General features: G+C 52.6%; 1 protein-coding gene and 1 pseudogene across 3 annotated transcripts; one reads left to right on the top strand and one right to left on the bottom strand.

Annotated features, from left to right (window-relative positions):
* Positions 1 to 297: 297 nt before the first annotated feature.
* DMAP1 (DNA methyltransferase 1 associated protein 1) lies at positions 298 to 8761 on the bottom strand. Of its 3 annotated transcripts, none has more exons than XM_024760400.1 (10): positions 8369 to 8761; positions 7730 to 7821; positions 7288 to 7483; positions 2410 to 2568; positions 2115 to 2282; positions 1641 to 1826; positions 1440 to 1511; positions 1083 to 1155; positions 649 to 944; positions 298 to 410 (listed from the first exon to the last, which is right to left on the bottom strand). In XM_024760400.1, exons 1-10 carry the CDS (start codon positions 8471 to 8473, stop codon positions 351 to 353), a joined length of 1407 nt encoding a protein of 468 aa, XP_024616168.1. In that variant the 5' UTR covers positions 8474 to 8761; the 3' UTR covers positions 298 to 350. The 3 variants fall into 3 exon arrangements, with proteins under 3 accessions (XP_024616168.1, XP_024616170.1, XP_024616169.1); XM_024760402.1 differs by having other exon boundaries at positions 8680 to 8730; XM_024760401.1 differs by lacking the exon at positions 8369 to 8761 and adding an exon at positions 8044 to 8069.
* LOC112409983 (transcription initiation factor TFIID subunit 9-like) overlaps positions 8486 to 12522 on the top strand; it is a 9533-nt pseudogene continuing 5496 nt past the window's right edge.

The following is a 12522-nucleotide window of genomic DNA, read 5'->3' on the forward strand; positions in this document are numbered from 1 at the left end:
GGGGACCCACACCGAATATGCACAGGGCCCTGGGGACTGTCTGAGCACAAGGCTGTGTTCAAAGCAGCCGGTATCTACGGTCACTGCTGTGTGTGAACCAACCTGAGTGCAGAACCACAGGTGTTCCTGGATACAGGTGTTTGGGCAAAGCTGGTCAGTGGTTAAAGGGCTGCTAAGGGCCTCAGTGCAGGCAAGCCCCAGCCCCATACCCATGGAGTGGGTATGGTGATCCCCCTCCTGCCCACCCTCCCAGCCAGGGGCATGAGAAGTGGTGGGAAGGAAAAGGAAGCAGCCCAGTCCAACTCAGCAGCTCTATTTACACAGCACCATCCCACACCCCGTGTGGCCCCTCACGGCTTCTTGGCTTTCTTCACAGAAGAGGAGCTGGAGGCCGATTCCCGTCGCTTCCTCTGAGGAGACACAGAAGGTGCTGAGGTCAATGGCCCCCAGGGTCAGATTCAGGCTGGGTGCACGTGTTTCACTCTCTGAGTCAGGAAGGTGATGCCCACTGACCGACCACCCACTCCCTCATTCTCAGAACCCCTCAGAGTGACGACTCCTGTTGCAGGCACTAGAGGGGATGGGGCCTGCGTACGCACGTGCGTGTGCTCACTAGCAGGGCCAGTTTGCGCTCTCCCGGCCTCTTACCGAATTGGGTGTGAGGGGTGCGCCCACCACATCAATGATGGCGTCCTTGCTGGGGTCCGGGCCGAGACCAGGTTCAGGCACCGCCGGCTCCGCTGGGGCCGGAGCCGGGCCCGATGCCGGTGTGGCGGGGCCCCCCAGCACACCGGCCCGGGCCAGCGCCTCGTGCCGGTGCCGCAGCATCTGCAGCTCGTACTCGCAGTTGGCGCACGCCTGCTTGAGCTCGTAGAGCAGCACCAGGTCACTCCGCAGCTCATTGAACATGTGCACCAGCTCCTCCGTGGGCGTCGGGCTCAGTTCTGTGGGCAGGTGGGTGGAAGGCACAGGGACAGAGCTGGGGTGCTGTGGGGAGGCCAGCAACCTGAACTGCCCCCCATGCCCGGCCTTTATCCGCGGCCTCGGTGGGGACGTCCTGAGGGGCTGGCCCCCGCACTCACCCACACCCAGCTCCAGCAGCATCTGTTCCAAGGCCTTGATCTTCTTCTGTCCCACAGAGCTTGGCAGCTTCATCTGCAATGACCCAGGCAACTAAGCCCTCTCCCCGCCACAAGCGGTTTAGAATGAAGGAGACTAAAGGAAGTGGGGGGAGTGGAAGAGAAGTTAACCCCTAGAGGCAGCTCTGGGTCACAGAAGAAAACAGCCAGTAAGTGGAATAGAGTGAAAGCTGTGAGCTCGGCCTGGCATCCCCCTGAGATCCCAGTACGTCCGCCTCCACCTGCACCGGCCCCATGGCCTGCACCATTCAGGCCGCAGAGCCCAGGGCCCAGACACAGTGAAGGAGGTGACTCACGTACCCGCTGACTCCTCAGCGTGACGCCTGCGGACTTGAAGTCTGGGAACTTGATGCCTGCAGTCTCAGGAACGGCCTGGGGGAGAAGGAGTTACGGAGACCAGGGTGTCACGGGGAGAGGGCCCAGCGTTAGTCCCAGCCCCCTGCCGGCTCCGCGTGCTCTCAGAGCCCTCCACCCTGAGCTGGGCTGACTTGGTCTCCACACCGGCTTCTCAGCCTCCTTTTTCTGGGGGAGCTTCTTCTTGGGGGCCTTGCGTTCCGTGCGCCGCTGCTCGGCAGTGGTGTCCGCCGCTGTTATCAGCTTCTGCAGGTCCTGGCTGCGCTTCTCCCGCTCCTTCTTCCGGGCCTCGATCTTGCGCAGCTCCTGCAGCAGGTACTCCTCCTCCGCCACCTGGGAAAGAGACGCTGAGACGCCCGTGAGGGTCATGGGGTGGTGAGAGGAGATGGGGAGATGGAGGGGTGCCGGGCTGTCTGTGAGGGAACCTGAGCAGCAGGGGATCGTGAGGGAGGTGAGGGCTACAGAGAGCAGGGAGGATGGCCGGCGAGAGGCAGGACTGGATGGGGGCGGGAAGAGGGGGAAGAAGGGGAGCTGGGTTGAGGGAGTTGAGGGTATGGAGGAGGGAGGCAACGGTCAAGGGGTTTCACGGCACGGAGCAGAGTCTGTGGGACTTGGGCTGACCTGCTCTGGGGTCCGGTTATAGAGACGCTCCAGCTGTTCCTTCCGCCGTCGCTCGTGCCCAGCATCAAACACTGGTATCTTGAGGTCTGTGCCTGGCACGGCCCGCACGTTGGCAAGCTTGGCACAGATGTGGTAGTAGCGCTCCTTCAAGTCCTCCACAGAACGCTTCTGAGGATAAAGATATAGAGAGAGGAAAGATGAATACTCAGAGGCATGTGGAAAGGAGAACATGAAGGTAGTGGGCCTGCCACGCCCAGGGGTTGGGCCCACATGCAAATGCACGATACCAGCTCACCTTGAACTGCTGGTGGTCATACCGGTCGTGGATAACAACAAAACGTAGGTCAAAGCGGCGGCTAAGGTCAAAGAGGTGGTCGGTTTCTGCCTTTGTCCAAGCGTCGTCATGAAGATAGAGCTGGTACTCCTGCTCTGAATACACGGGCACCTGCACCGTCTGCAGGCATGGAGGGACAGGGGCCCACGTCACGGCACGTCCCGCAGGCTCCAGCAGCCTGACCACAGCTCCTCCTGTTTATTGTCAATCCCTGGGCTGGACAAAAGCAAATCCTCTGCCTGGGACCCTGCACAGGGCACCTGGAGATGATGTTTCCAGAGCAAGAAAAGAAACTGCTTGACCAAAGGCCCTGGCAGCCTCTAGAGCTGTTGCCTGCCTCTGAATCCACTCCAGGACCAACTTCATCATGCCTTCGGCTCCAGAGCCTCGGTAACAGGACACATGCTCCTGACCCGATGGTTAAGGTGAGGGGACCACGTGTAAGTGCTTCTGGGGAGTCCAAAGGTCAACTTTGGAGTAAGGAAGATGGCTAAATTCTGGAGAAAGGCCCAGGAGCCCTAGTCGTGGCACACTTGTCTGAAGCACTCCTGCCACCCAGTGGTGACAGTGAGACTTGCCGCTCCCCCGGAGCTGGCCCAAGGTCACATCTCTAAGGAAAAGGCACCTGAATCCTACTCGCAACGTACACCCCCCTCCCCAACACCCATGCCCCGTCCCCCAGACCTCCCTCAGGGACAACAGCACCACCACCAGCTGCGTCTATCAGTCAGAGACCCCAGGAAAGAGACAATGCTAGGCTGGACCATGGAAGTTTCTCCATCAAAGACCACATTGGCTCTGAACCTGCTCTCAAAACCCTTATGTCCAGCTGCCTCTTGGACATCTCCTACTGGAGATCCTATATACATCTCAAACTGAATATGTTCAGGTGATACATGTTAACTAGGTTTACTGGGGTGGTCATTTCACAATATATACAAGTACTGGATCATTACGTTGTAACCTGAACTAATATATGTATGATATATAATAATTATAACTCAATTTAAAAAAAAATCCTAATATGTTAGTACTGAGCTCATCGCCCTCCCTCAAACTCCTATCTCCCCCAGTCCGGATCTCAGTCACTGTCACCATCACCCAAGCGGAAACCTAGCAGGCATATTTAAATCCTACCTTTACCCTTGACCCATCCCCTTTCCCACATCTGTGGATTTTACCTCCCAATTCTGTATCTCCTCTGCCACAACCCTGTCCAGACCACCACTACCCCTTGCCTGGATAGAGAAACAGCCTCCCCACTGGTGTCTCTGCCTCCATTTAATCCTCTTCCAAACAATTCTCCATCTGCAGCCCAGATGTGACCTCTCTGAACACTGCTGCTTGAAATAAAAAGAAGCTCACCGTCAAGCAAGGGAGATGGTCATTCATTCAACAAATATTTATCATGGGCCTGCTAGCCCTATGCTGGGGACACAGTGCTGAATAAGACAGACAGGGGCCTTGCCTTCTCAGAGCTCACAGTCCAGCTGAAAATTTAGTAAAGTGCAGCGAATCTGATGACAAAGGTATGCCTAGGGTATAATGAGTGACACCTGATGCAGCCTGGGACAAGGGTTGTCAGGGAAGAGGTAAATGGAGCCTGGTTCAGTCTTAAAGTTAAGTAGAACTGAACCAGTGAGGGAAGGCGCTGGAGAGACTCCTAAGCAGGGGGGCCACATAAACAGCGATGAGAGAGAAATGGCCTGATGTGTGTGGGCTTGGCAGTCAGGGACACTAAGGGAAACAAGAAAAGGGTGAGACAGGGAGAGGCCTGAAGAGAGCCTGGAGAGTTGACAGAGGCAAGCTGCTGTAAGCCCTGTGTGACTGCTAAGGAGTCTGGAATTCATCCTGTGGGTGACGGGAGTCAGTAAGGTTGGTTTTAAAGAGAGGAGTGAGATGGTCATGATTCTCTTTTACAAAGACCACCCTGGCAACAGTGAAGACGGGGGAAACATGAGCCTGGGAGACCAGCTGGCAGGTTTAAGAAATAATCCAGGTGGGAAGTGAAGAGGCCTGAAATAAAGCAGCACGAGTGGAAGGCAGAGAAAAGGGCATGGACTTGACAGGCTTTAGATTAAACATCATAGGATGTGACAACTGGCTGTGAGGGGTGAGAGAAGATGCTGTCATAGGTAACTCCTATGTTTCTGGCTTGAGCAGGAAAGCGGCTGGGGAGCCACAGACTGAAAGCGGGACCCCAGGAGAGAGCAGTATTGGAGGGAAGATTGTTAGTTCCCTTTACTTCGACTTCACTCTCCACCCAGTCACCACGATCTTTCTAAAATTCAAATCTGATCCCAACACCTCTCTACTTAAAATTTGCCAGTGGCTCCCTAAAGACATCAGAGCAAAGCCCAAATTCCTAAGCCTGGCTGCCAAGCCCTGCCTGACGTGGCCCTGCTGCCCTCTCAGGTCTCATCTCCCACCATATCCTACCTTGGACTTTAGGCTCCATCAACGGGGAAATGCCCGCAGCATCCCACACATATGACTGATTTTTCATTTATGCCTTTGCTCGTAATGTCCGCTCTGCCTGAACAAGTCACTGCACTCCTTTTCTACTGTTACCTGGTAACATCCTTCGAGACTCCAATCAACGCCATATGACCCAGCAATCCCACTCCTGGGCATATATCCGGAGAAAACTCTAAGTTGCAAAAATACATGCACCCCTATGTTTATAGCAGCACTATTCACAGTAGCCAAGACACGGAAGCAACCTAAATGCCCATCGACAGATGAATGGATAAAGAAGATGTGGTATATATACAATGGAATATTACTCAGCCATAAAAAAGAATGAAATAATGCCATTTGCAGCAACATGGATGGACCCAGAGATTATCATACTAAGTGAAGTAAGTCAGACAGAGAAAGACAAATATCATACGATATCACTTATATGAGGAATCAAAAATATAATACAAATGAACTTATTTACAAAACAGACTCACAGACATAGAAAACAAACGGTTACCAAAGGGGAAGGGGGAGAGGGATAAATTAGGAGTTTGGGATTAGCAGATACAAACTACAATATGTAAAACAAATAAACAAGGTCCTACTGTATAGCACAGGGAACTATATTCAATATCTTGTATTAACCTATAATGGAAAAGAGTAAGAAAAAGAATACACACACACACATAACTAAATCACTTTGCTGTACACCAGTAACACAACATTGTAAGTCAACTATACTTCAATTAAATAAAAAACTCAAGTTCTAACTTCTCCAGGAAGTTTCCATGACCTTCAGTTCCTCCCAATATGGCATGTATCCCACCAAACTGTAATTGCCTGTGCCTCCCCCCAGCGCCCCATCAACATGCAGAGTTTCTAGAGGGCAGATACTGTGCCTGATTCATGTTTGTGCCCTCACTGCCTCGGGCTTGACTCGGCATGGAGTAGTATTTACTAAATATAAAATGAACCCTCTTTTGTCTTTACCTCAAATTGTCTCATCCAACCTTCCCACCCCCACCTCAAATCTCTTACCTCTTGCTTATCCCTTCTCAGTCTTACATCTCCAGCCTCTCCCTCCACTGGACCTGAGGGGCCTAAGGATGGTGGTGAGGGGCCTAAGGAGGAAAACCAGTTTGGGGGCATGGGGGAGAATGATGGGTCACACCTTGACATACTGAGTCTGAGAGGCCTGTGAGCCATCCAGGGGGAGGTGTCCAGGTGCAGGTGGGTATACTGGCTGAGGGGAAGGAAGTCAGGACTTGGGAGTCCTGGATTCAAGCCCCCAGTGCTTGCAGGCTCGAAGTCTAGGCTGCTCCAAGCTGCAGGGACTGTGGGGCCGTATCGTGAGTGGCTTAAACAACAGCCTAGGGAATCCGAGCCCAGCCCAGCTCTGCTTCTCACTGGCTGGGTGAGTCTGTATAAGGCCCTGCTCCATCTGAGCCACAGTAATCTAGACCAGAGATAATTCAGCTTGGCTTAGGGTACAGAGAATGAAGAACACAGGCAGATGGGATTTATTATAGAAACAGAGTCAGCAGGACTCAATGACTAGATGTATCACTGACGTCTAACTCAAATGCCAGCTTCTCAGAGAGGCCCTCCCTGACCACCCTATTAGGCCTCCCCTACACCTACAAGTTCACTCTTTATCTCATTTCATATCCTGGTTTTATTTTATTGACGGCTCTTATCTGAAAGAATCCAATTCATTTGCTTACGTGTTTGTTATCTGTCTTCCCCTACCTTCTTTGTTCCATTGTTGATTGAAATAATATGAGAGCTAAGGGAGAAGCTAAGTCAAGGATGATTCCCAAATTTCTGGTTTGGGCAACTGGGTGGATAGTGGTGTCATTCATTCACTTATGTGAGGAACAGGTTTGGGGGTGGGGAACCGAGAGAAGATTATGAGTTCTGCTCAAGGGTATCCACTTGATCTGAAGTACCCATGGGGCCTTCAGGGAGAGAGGTAAGCAAATGACTGGATATATGTGGACTGCTGCTCTGGACTGGAGATACTGAATTGGGGTTAATGGCATACAGAGGGTAACTGAGGTCACAGGGTAAATGAGACACACTAGGGAGAAAGTAGAGAGTGAGAAGAGTAGAGGACCTAGGACACAGCTCTGAAGAATAGCGAGAAATAAAAGGCTAAAGCAACAAACCAAAACTCAGAGCAGGTCTAGGAGAGGACAGGATCCCATGGGCAGTGAAGACCCACAGAGGTATTTGCACCAATGACTGAGTGGGTAACCACTGTTAATGACCTGGCCTGAGGGGGCCTCTGGAGCCAACTAGGAGACTGGAGTGCTCAGGCAAGTGGCTCAGAGTAGGTGGGCAACCTTGGCCTACGTCCCAATGGTGGTGGCTCACCTTATTGAACCTGGCGAAGGGGTAGTCCTTGCCCTCCTCTGCCGCCCGTCGCCAGTGGAAGAACATGGCTCCATCCTTGCGGGCTGGGTTGGTGAATGGCATCCACTTCCACGGCCGTACCTTCTTGGAGCCCAACTTGGCCTTCACTGTGCGGTAGCCTTGACCAGTGTCACTGGGTAGCAGTGGGGGTGCATCCCTGGAAGCAGGGTTTAAGGAGGTGAGAGATTACAGTCAGAAGGTGTGTAGAGAGCCTTTGGACCCAGGCTGCTGATCTACCATAGAGCAAGGAAGTCACGTCCTGGAGTGAGACATCCGAGCTCCCACATCCTAAGCAAGCGTGGAGAGGGGAGCGGGGAGAAAACTGGCTGGGAAAATTAGGCGTTAGGGACATGCAGGTTGGTCAGGGACCAAAGCCTGGGGGATCTGGGATTCTAATACTTGCTTCTTGTCAGAGTAGAGCAGTGCATAGACCTCCCGGTGCATGCCCTCGGGCCTCTTGAAGGTCAGTGTCTCAGAGGACTTCTTGGACTTTTTCTGGGGAGGGAAACCACAGGAGAGGAACCACAGGCTAGACTCCCTTCCCTGAAAATTCTTTAGCCCAGCTCAATCCCCGAACAAACCAGCATCTACAGGTACAATGACACACATACACACTGTGACACATAATGACACACTATGAAGGTACAGAAACCCACTCAAGGGGCACCTGGGTCTGAGCAGGTCATTCCCCTCCACACCCGTACCTCAGAGCCCTACCTGTCAGAGCAGAAGATACTTTTCCAGCATCTCTCAGCATGTCACACCGAGTCGATGTCCCCCCAATATCCCACAAGTGTCACACTCTCTAGGTCCTGTCTTACAAATGTCACACCCTCTTGGTCCCCACCATTTTCCACGGGGTCCCACCTCCTCCATCCCATCTCACCAAGGTGACACATATTCTCTATCCCGTTATTTCACATCTTTTACCGCCCATCTCACAAGAAGTGTGGCACCTCATCTCTCCCCGAGCCGTCTTCCGTTGTCACTCCTACCCACCACTTCACTAACGCTACCCAGCGCTCTCAGGCACCACTGCTACCTTGTCCGGATTGATAATGTCCTTCTTGCTGATGGTCCCGGAGGCTGCATCCCCCTCTGGACCCCCGAGTTCTAGAATGTCCCGCACATCCGCGCCCGTAGCCATCGCGCCCGAGAGATGGGGGAGCGCCTGAGGAGCTACCAGGCTCAGATCGGGGGGCAGAGCCACTTCAGCCCCAAGTGGGGTCGGGGTGAAGAGGCGGGCCGCGAGGACGAGAGTGGCTCAGGGTCAGGTCGGGGCCCCGCCACTGTCCCGCCGCCTGGGTCTCCCTAACGGCCCCAGCTGCCTCCTAAGCCCCAGCGCCTCCGCACCTAGACGTCCGGGCTGCGGCCCAGCGACTCCCCTATCCCCGCAAAGCCGCAAACAGAAACTTCCGGTCGTGCGCGTTAGAAATGTGGCCGTCAGGAACACTTCCGGTCTGTGCTTAGCGGAAACCGAGCCGGCTGGTAACCCAGTGTGAAAACTACTGGCCGCGTAGGGACTGCTGCACTCCTTGCCTCCCAGGAGCCCGCGCGTTTCTTGGGCTGCCTGCTTTCTGGCATTTTCCCTCTGCGTTGCTCCGTCGCGCAATGAAGAGAGAGTGCACAGCTTTGTGACCTTGGAAGTCGCTTAATTTCTCTGAACTCGTTTCTTCACTTTAAAATGGAAATTGTCATGGTACCTGCGTAAGTGAAGTGCCAATAATCCATGTAAAACATTTGCACGGTGCCTTTTTTCATTACATAAATTAGTGGTATTGTCCCTGTTCATTAAGTGCTAAGTACGTCCCAGATACTGCTACGCGTTCGAGATGAAGATATCAACTGGACAAGGCAGAGTTTCCCAGGGTGGCTGCCAAGATGGAGTGAGGTCTGGACCCTCACTTGCACCTCCCCTGATGAGGCGGGGTGTGGGTTGGGGCCTCATGGGGCTTTCCTGGAGCCCAGCTTCCTGGAAATTCACTAGTCTGGGAGCTAACTGCACTAGTGTGGGTTCCAAAGAAGTCCAAGAACACAGCCCCAAACAGGTAGCAGCTGGAATAAGTATCCCTCAAAGGAAGAAACTTGCTGATCTCCCTGGAGAGAGAGAAACTTCTAGAACAGGAGGTCCTGAGGAAGCACAGAAGGGACAGGAGAAGCAGCTCCCAACTTCAGCCTCTGCAAACTAGCCTGTAGACATGGAGGACACTGGGCATTGAGCATGGGGGATGGAGTGGAGCTTGTAAGGTATTAAGGAGACCAGGCCCCAAGCCAGGGGCATGTCAAAAATCCAAGCGGGGCCTGGAGAAGCAGACAGCCCACACAAGTGAGCTATCAATGTTGTAACTTATTCTGGCTTGGAGGCATATGGGGACATAGCTGCTGCAGCCCGCAAGCCTAGCTAGACCCTGAAAGTTTGAAGAACTGGGCCTAGAGGTACAAACCTTGCCCTGTTCCTGAGGCCTGATTCCTGGGTGAATCCTCTGAGCTCTAAACAGTTTCCAGGAGAAGCCAGGGTGTTGCAGCAGAAATTGCCCCCAGGGTAAGGGAATGATCCTTGGAGCGAGAAGTGGGAGAGGGTCCTGCACCTCTGCCTCAAAACCCTTGACTCTGCCTGTAGTTACTGTGTAGCATAATTATTTGTTTAAGATATGTTTCTCTTGATAGAATCATTTCTGTGAGGGCAAGGATCGTGGTGCATAAATGTGTGTATGTGTAAGGCATTATTCTAGGCTCTGGGGATGCAGTGGGTGAATGAGATACAAATATTTCCCAGTGGGGCTTGTAACTAGCATATGAACAATAAAATAGATAGTGTAAGTTTGATGGTGACAAGTGCTGTGGAAAAAATAAAATAGGGTAATAGAATGGGGGACTATGTGGAACCTCAGGGAAGTTTTCTCCAGGGAGCTGAAATCAGAGCTGAGGTTTAAGTGATGGAAATAGCCACCTGGGGAAGGAGAGTTTCAGACATGAGGAATAACACGTGCAAAGTCTCTAAAATGGAAGGAACTATGTGTTGAAAGGACGTAAAGAAAAAAGGCCAGTGTGGTGGCTGTTGGGTGAGGAGGGAGAGAATAGGAAGACTTAAGATCAGAGGTAGGCATTGGGGGCCATGATAAGGTGTTTACCCTAAGGTTAATCATTTGTCATTCTGTCTTGGCCATGGCCTGGTTCTGTCGCCATCCTGGAGTGCCACCTTAGCTGCTGCCATTAAGAAATCCCCCAGAATGACGGGTCCAGAGCTGCTCATTCCTTCGGGAAACTGAGTCCAGGGGTTGGGGAAAAGACGAGAGAGGGATGCCTCTCTCTTGACCCTTCTGGGGAGCCACTGCTACACTTTCTCTACCAGACTGCAGGTGACAACGGGTCTCCCTGCCAGCCCCGAGAGGAGCTTATTCTGCGGTGCCCACCCAGCTGACCCTCTTCAGGAACCCAGCATCACTTCTGAAGAGACTCTTGCATTGCAGTGTCCTATTGAGGGGCCTGGGAGAGGGACTTCAGGCTGGGGTGCTCTGGGGCTGCAAAGTTGACTTTAACAGAGTTTTTATTCAATCCTGAGAGCAATGTGAAGCCATTGAAGGGTATGTGGAGGTGGCATGGGGAGGAGAGTTAGGAAGAAGGCTGAAAAGAGTCAGATCCATCTTCTAGAAAGATAACTGGTGGCTTGCCAGTGGGGAGGATGAAGCTGGAGGCAGGAGAACCTGGTGAGAGGCAGCGGTAGAGTCAGCTGGGACTGGGGGCTGGTTGGCTGTGGCAGTAGGATGCAGAATAAAAAAGGGTCGCGGAAGCCCCTCCCTCCTCAGCCTCTCTGTTCACAGCTGCGCCCAGAAAGAGTGGACTGGAGCTCCTGAGTGCCTGGCCTGGCTCTCTCCTTCCTTTCCCCCTCTCCCCTCCTCCCCTCTCCTACCAAGACTATTCACTCCTTAAGCATGGCACTGGGTCTCCTCATCCTCTGGTCTCTCCCAGCACGTGCCCTATTTGCAGGGGCTCCTTAGAAACTGTGGGAAAGGGAAGGTGGTCTGTGTGTGGTGTGATCAAGATCCAGAACCGCTCAGTCTGACCTGGTCTTGCTCAGGTTAATTATGAAGAACATTTTCCAACTAAAAGGACGAATTTCCCACTTTTTGAAATGCGCGAAGAACATGATTAGGAATGTCACAGAAGAAGTGCAACAGCCAGTAACCATACAGATAAGCATTCCACCTCACTGGGATTGAAAGAGCTGAAAAATTGAAAGCTATAATGAGAAATCATTTTATGCCTATCAGATAGGTAAAACTTGAACATAACTGTGATACCTATTTTTGACAAGGATATGGACGACATAGGCACCAGCCTACTGTTGATGGGAATGTACATTGATTCGATTTTGTTCATTAGTTCATTCAACAAATAATTGTTTAGTACTTACTGTAAGCCACTTAGATATGCCACTACATGCCAGGCCCTGTGCCATAGAGGCCTCAGCAGTCCAGAAGGAAAAGTGATCACTGCCTTCAGCTGGTACATTAAGAACTGTGCACTTGATCGTGTGAAAGTTGTACCTCAATAAAAACAGGTAGATGGGAACTGGAGCTGCCAATGAGGCCTGATCAAGATGACAACCTCTCCAAAGCATCCTGCACCCCTGGGGGGAAAGCCAGTGGGGCGCGCGAAATTGGCAAAGTCGAGGGCAAGGAGCTGGAGGACCGTGGCATCGACAAGGCCTGTGTGGTCCCCGGCCAGTTCTGGGGGCCAAAGAAAGATCAAGACCTCCTCTGGGAATGGCTGGAAGACACGTGTGGCACCAACAGGGAGCAGTCCCCGGACAGTGCCAGGTGCCTTCCGGAGGGGAGCGCCTCCCTTGGTGCTCTCGGGAGCCCCGCCCCGTCCCCAGCCCCAGCGCTGAGTCTCCAAAGTTTGCGGCGGAGTGGAGACTCCACCTCCATCCTCCGCAAAGGAAAAGATTGCTGTTGTCAAACTCACCGCCCATGTATTCCAGGGTTTGTGGGAGTTCTCTCCCCGCACCATTTCAGCTTTTTTGGAATTCGTGCTCTTGCAGGCATCTCCCTTCTCCTTCCCCTGCCAGTTCCACGTCGACAATTACCAGCTTTCCTGAGTGGACTCCTGGCCCCTTCCCTCACCCTCGCTCCCCTCACCTGTGGTCTATTTTATGCCCTTTGGCTTTTTTTTTTTTTTTTTTTTTTTTTTTTT

The sequence above is a fragment of the Neophocaena asiaeorientalis genome, unplaced genomic scaffold (assembly GCF_003031525.2).
Source record: "Neophocaena asiaeorientalis asiaeorientalis breed wild unplaced genomic scaffold, Neophocaena_asiaeorientalis_V1.1 scaffold761, whole genome shotgun sequence".
In the NCBI taxonomy this organism is placed as follows: domain Eukaryota; kingdom Metazoa; phylum Chordata; class Mammalia; order Artiodactyla; family Phocoenidae; genus Neophocaena; species Neophocaena asiaeorientalis.

What these genes read in the sequence shown, in the direction of transcription:
- DMAP1 (XM_024760400.1), bottom strand. Translation starts at nt 8,473, where the DNA reads ATGGCTACGGGCGCGGATGTGCGGGACATTCTAGAACTCGGGGGTCCA. An exon ending in ATGACCACCAGCAGTTCAAG is followed by an intron (nt 2,283 to 2,409) that starts GTGAGCTGGTAT and finishes CTTTATCCTCAG; the next exon opens with AAGCGTTCTGTGGAGGACTT. An exon ending in GCTGCTGGAGCTGGGTGTGG is followed by an intron (nt 945 to 1,082) that starts GTGAGTGCGGGG and finishes ACCTGCCCACAG; the next exon opens with AACTGAGCCCGACGCCCACG.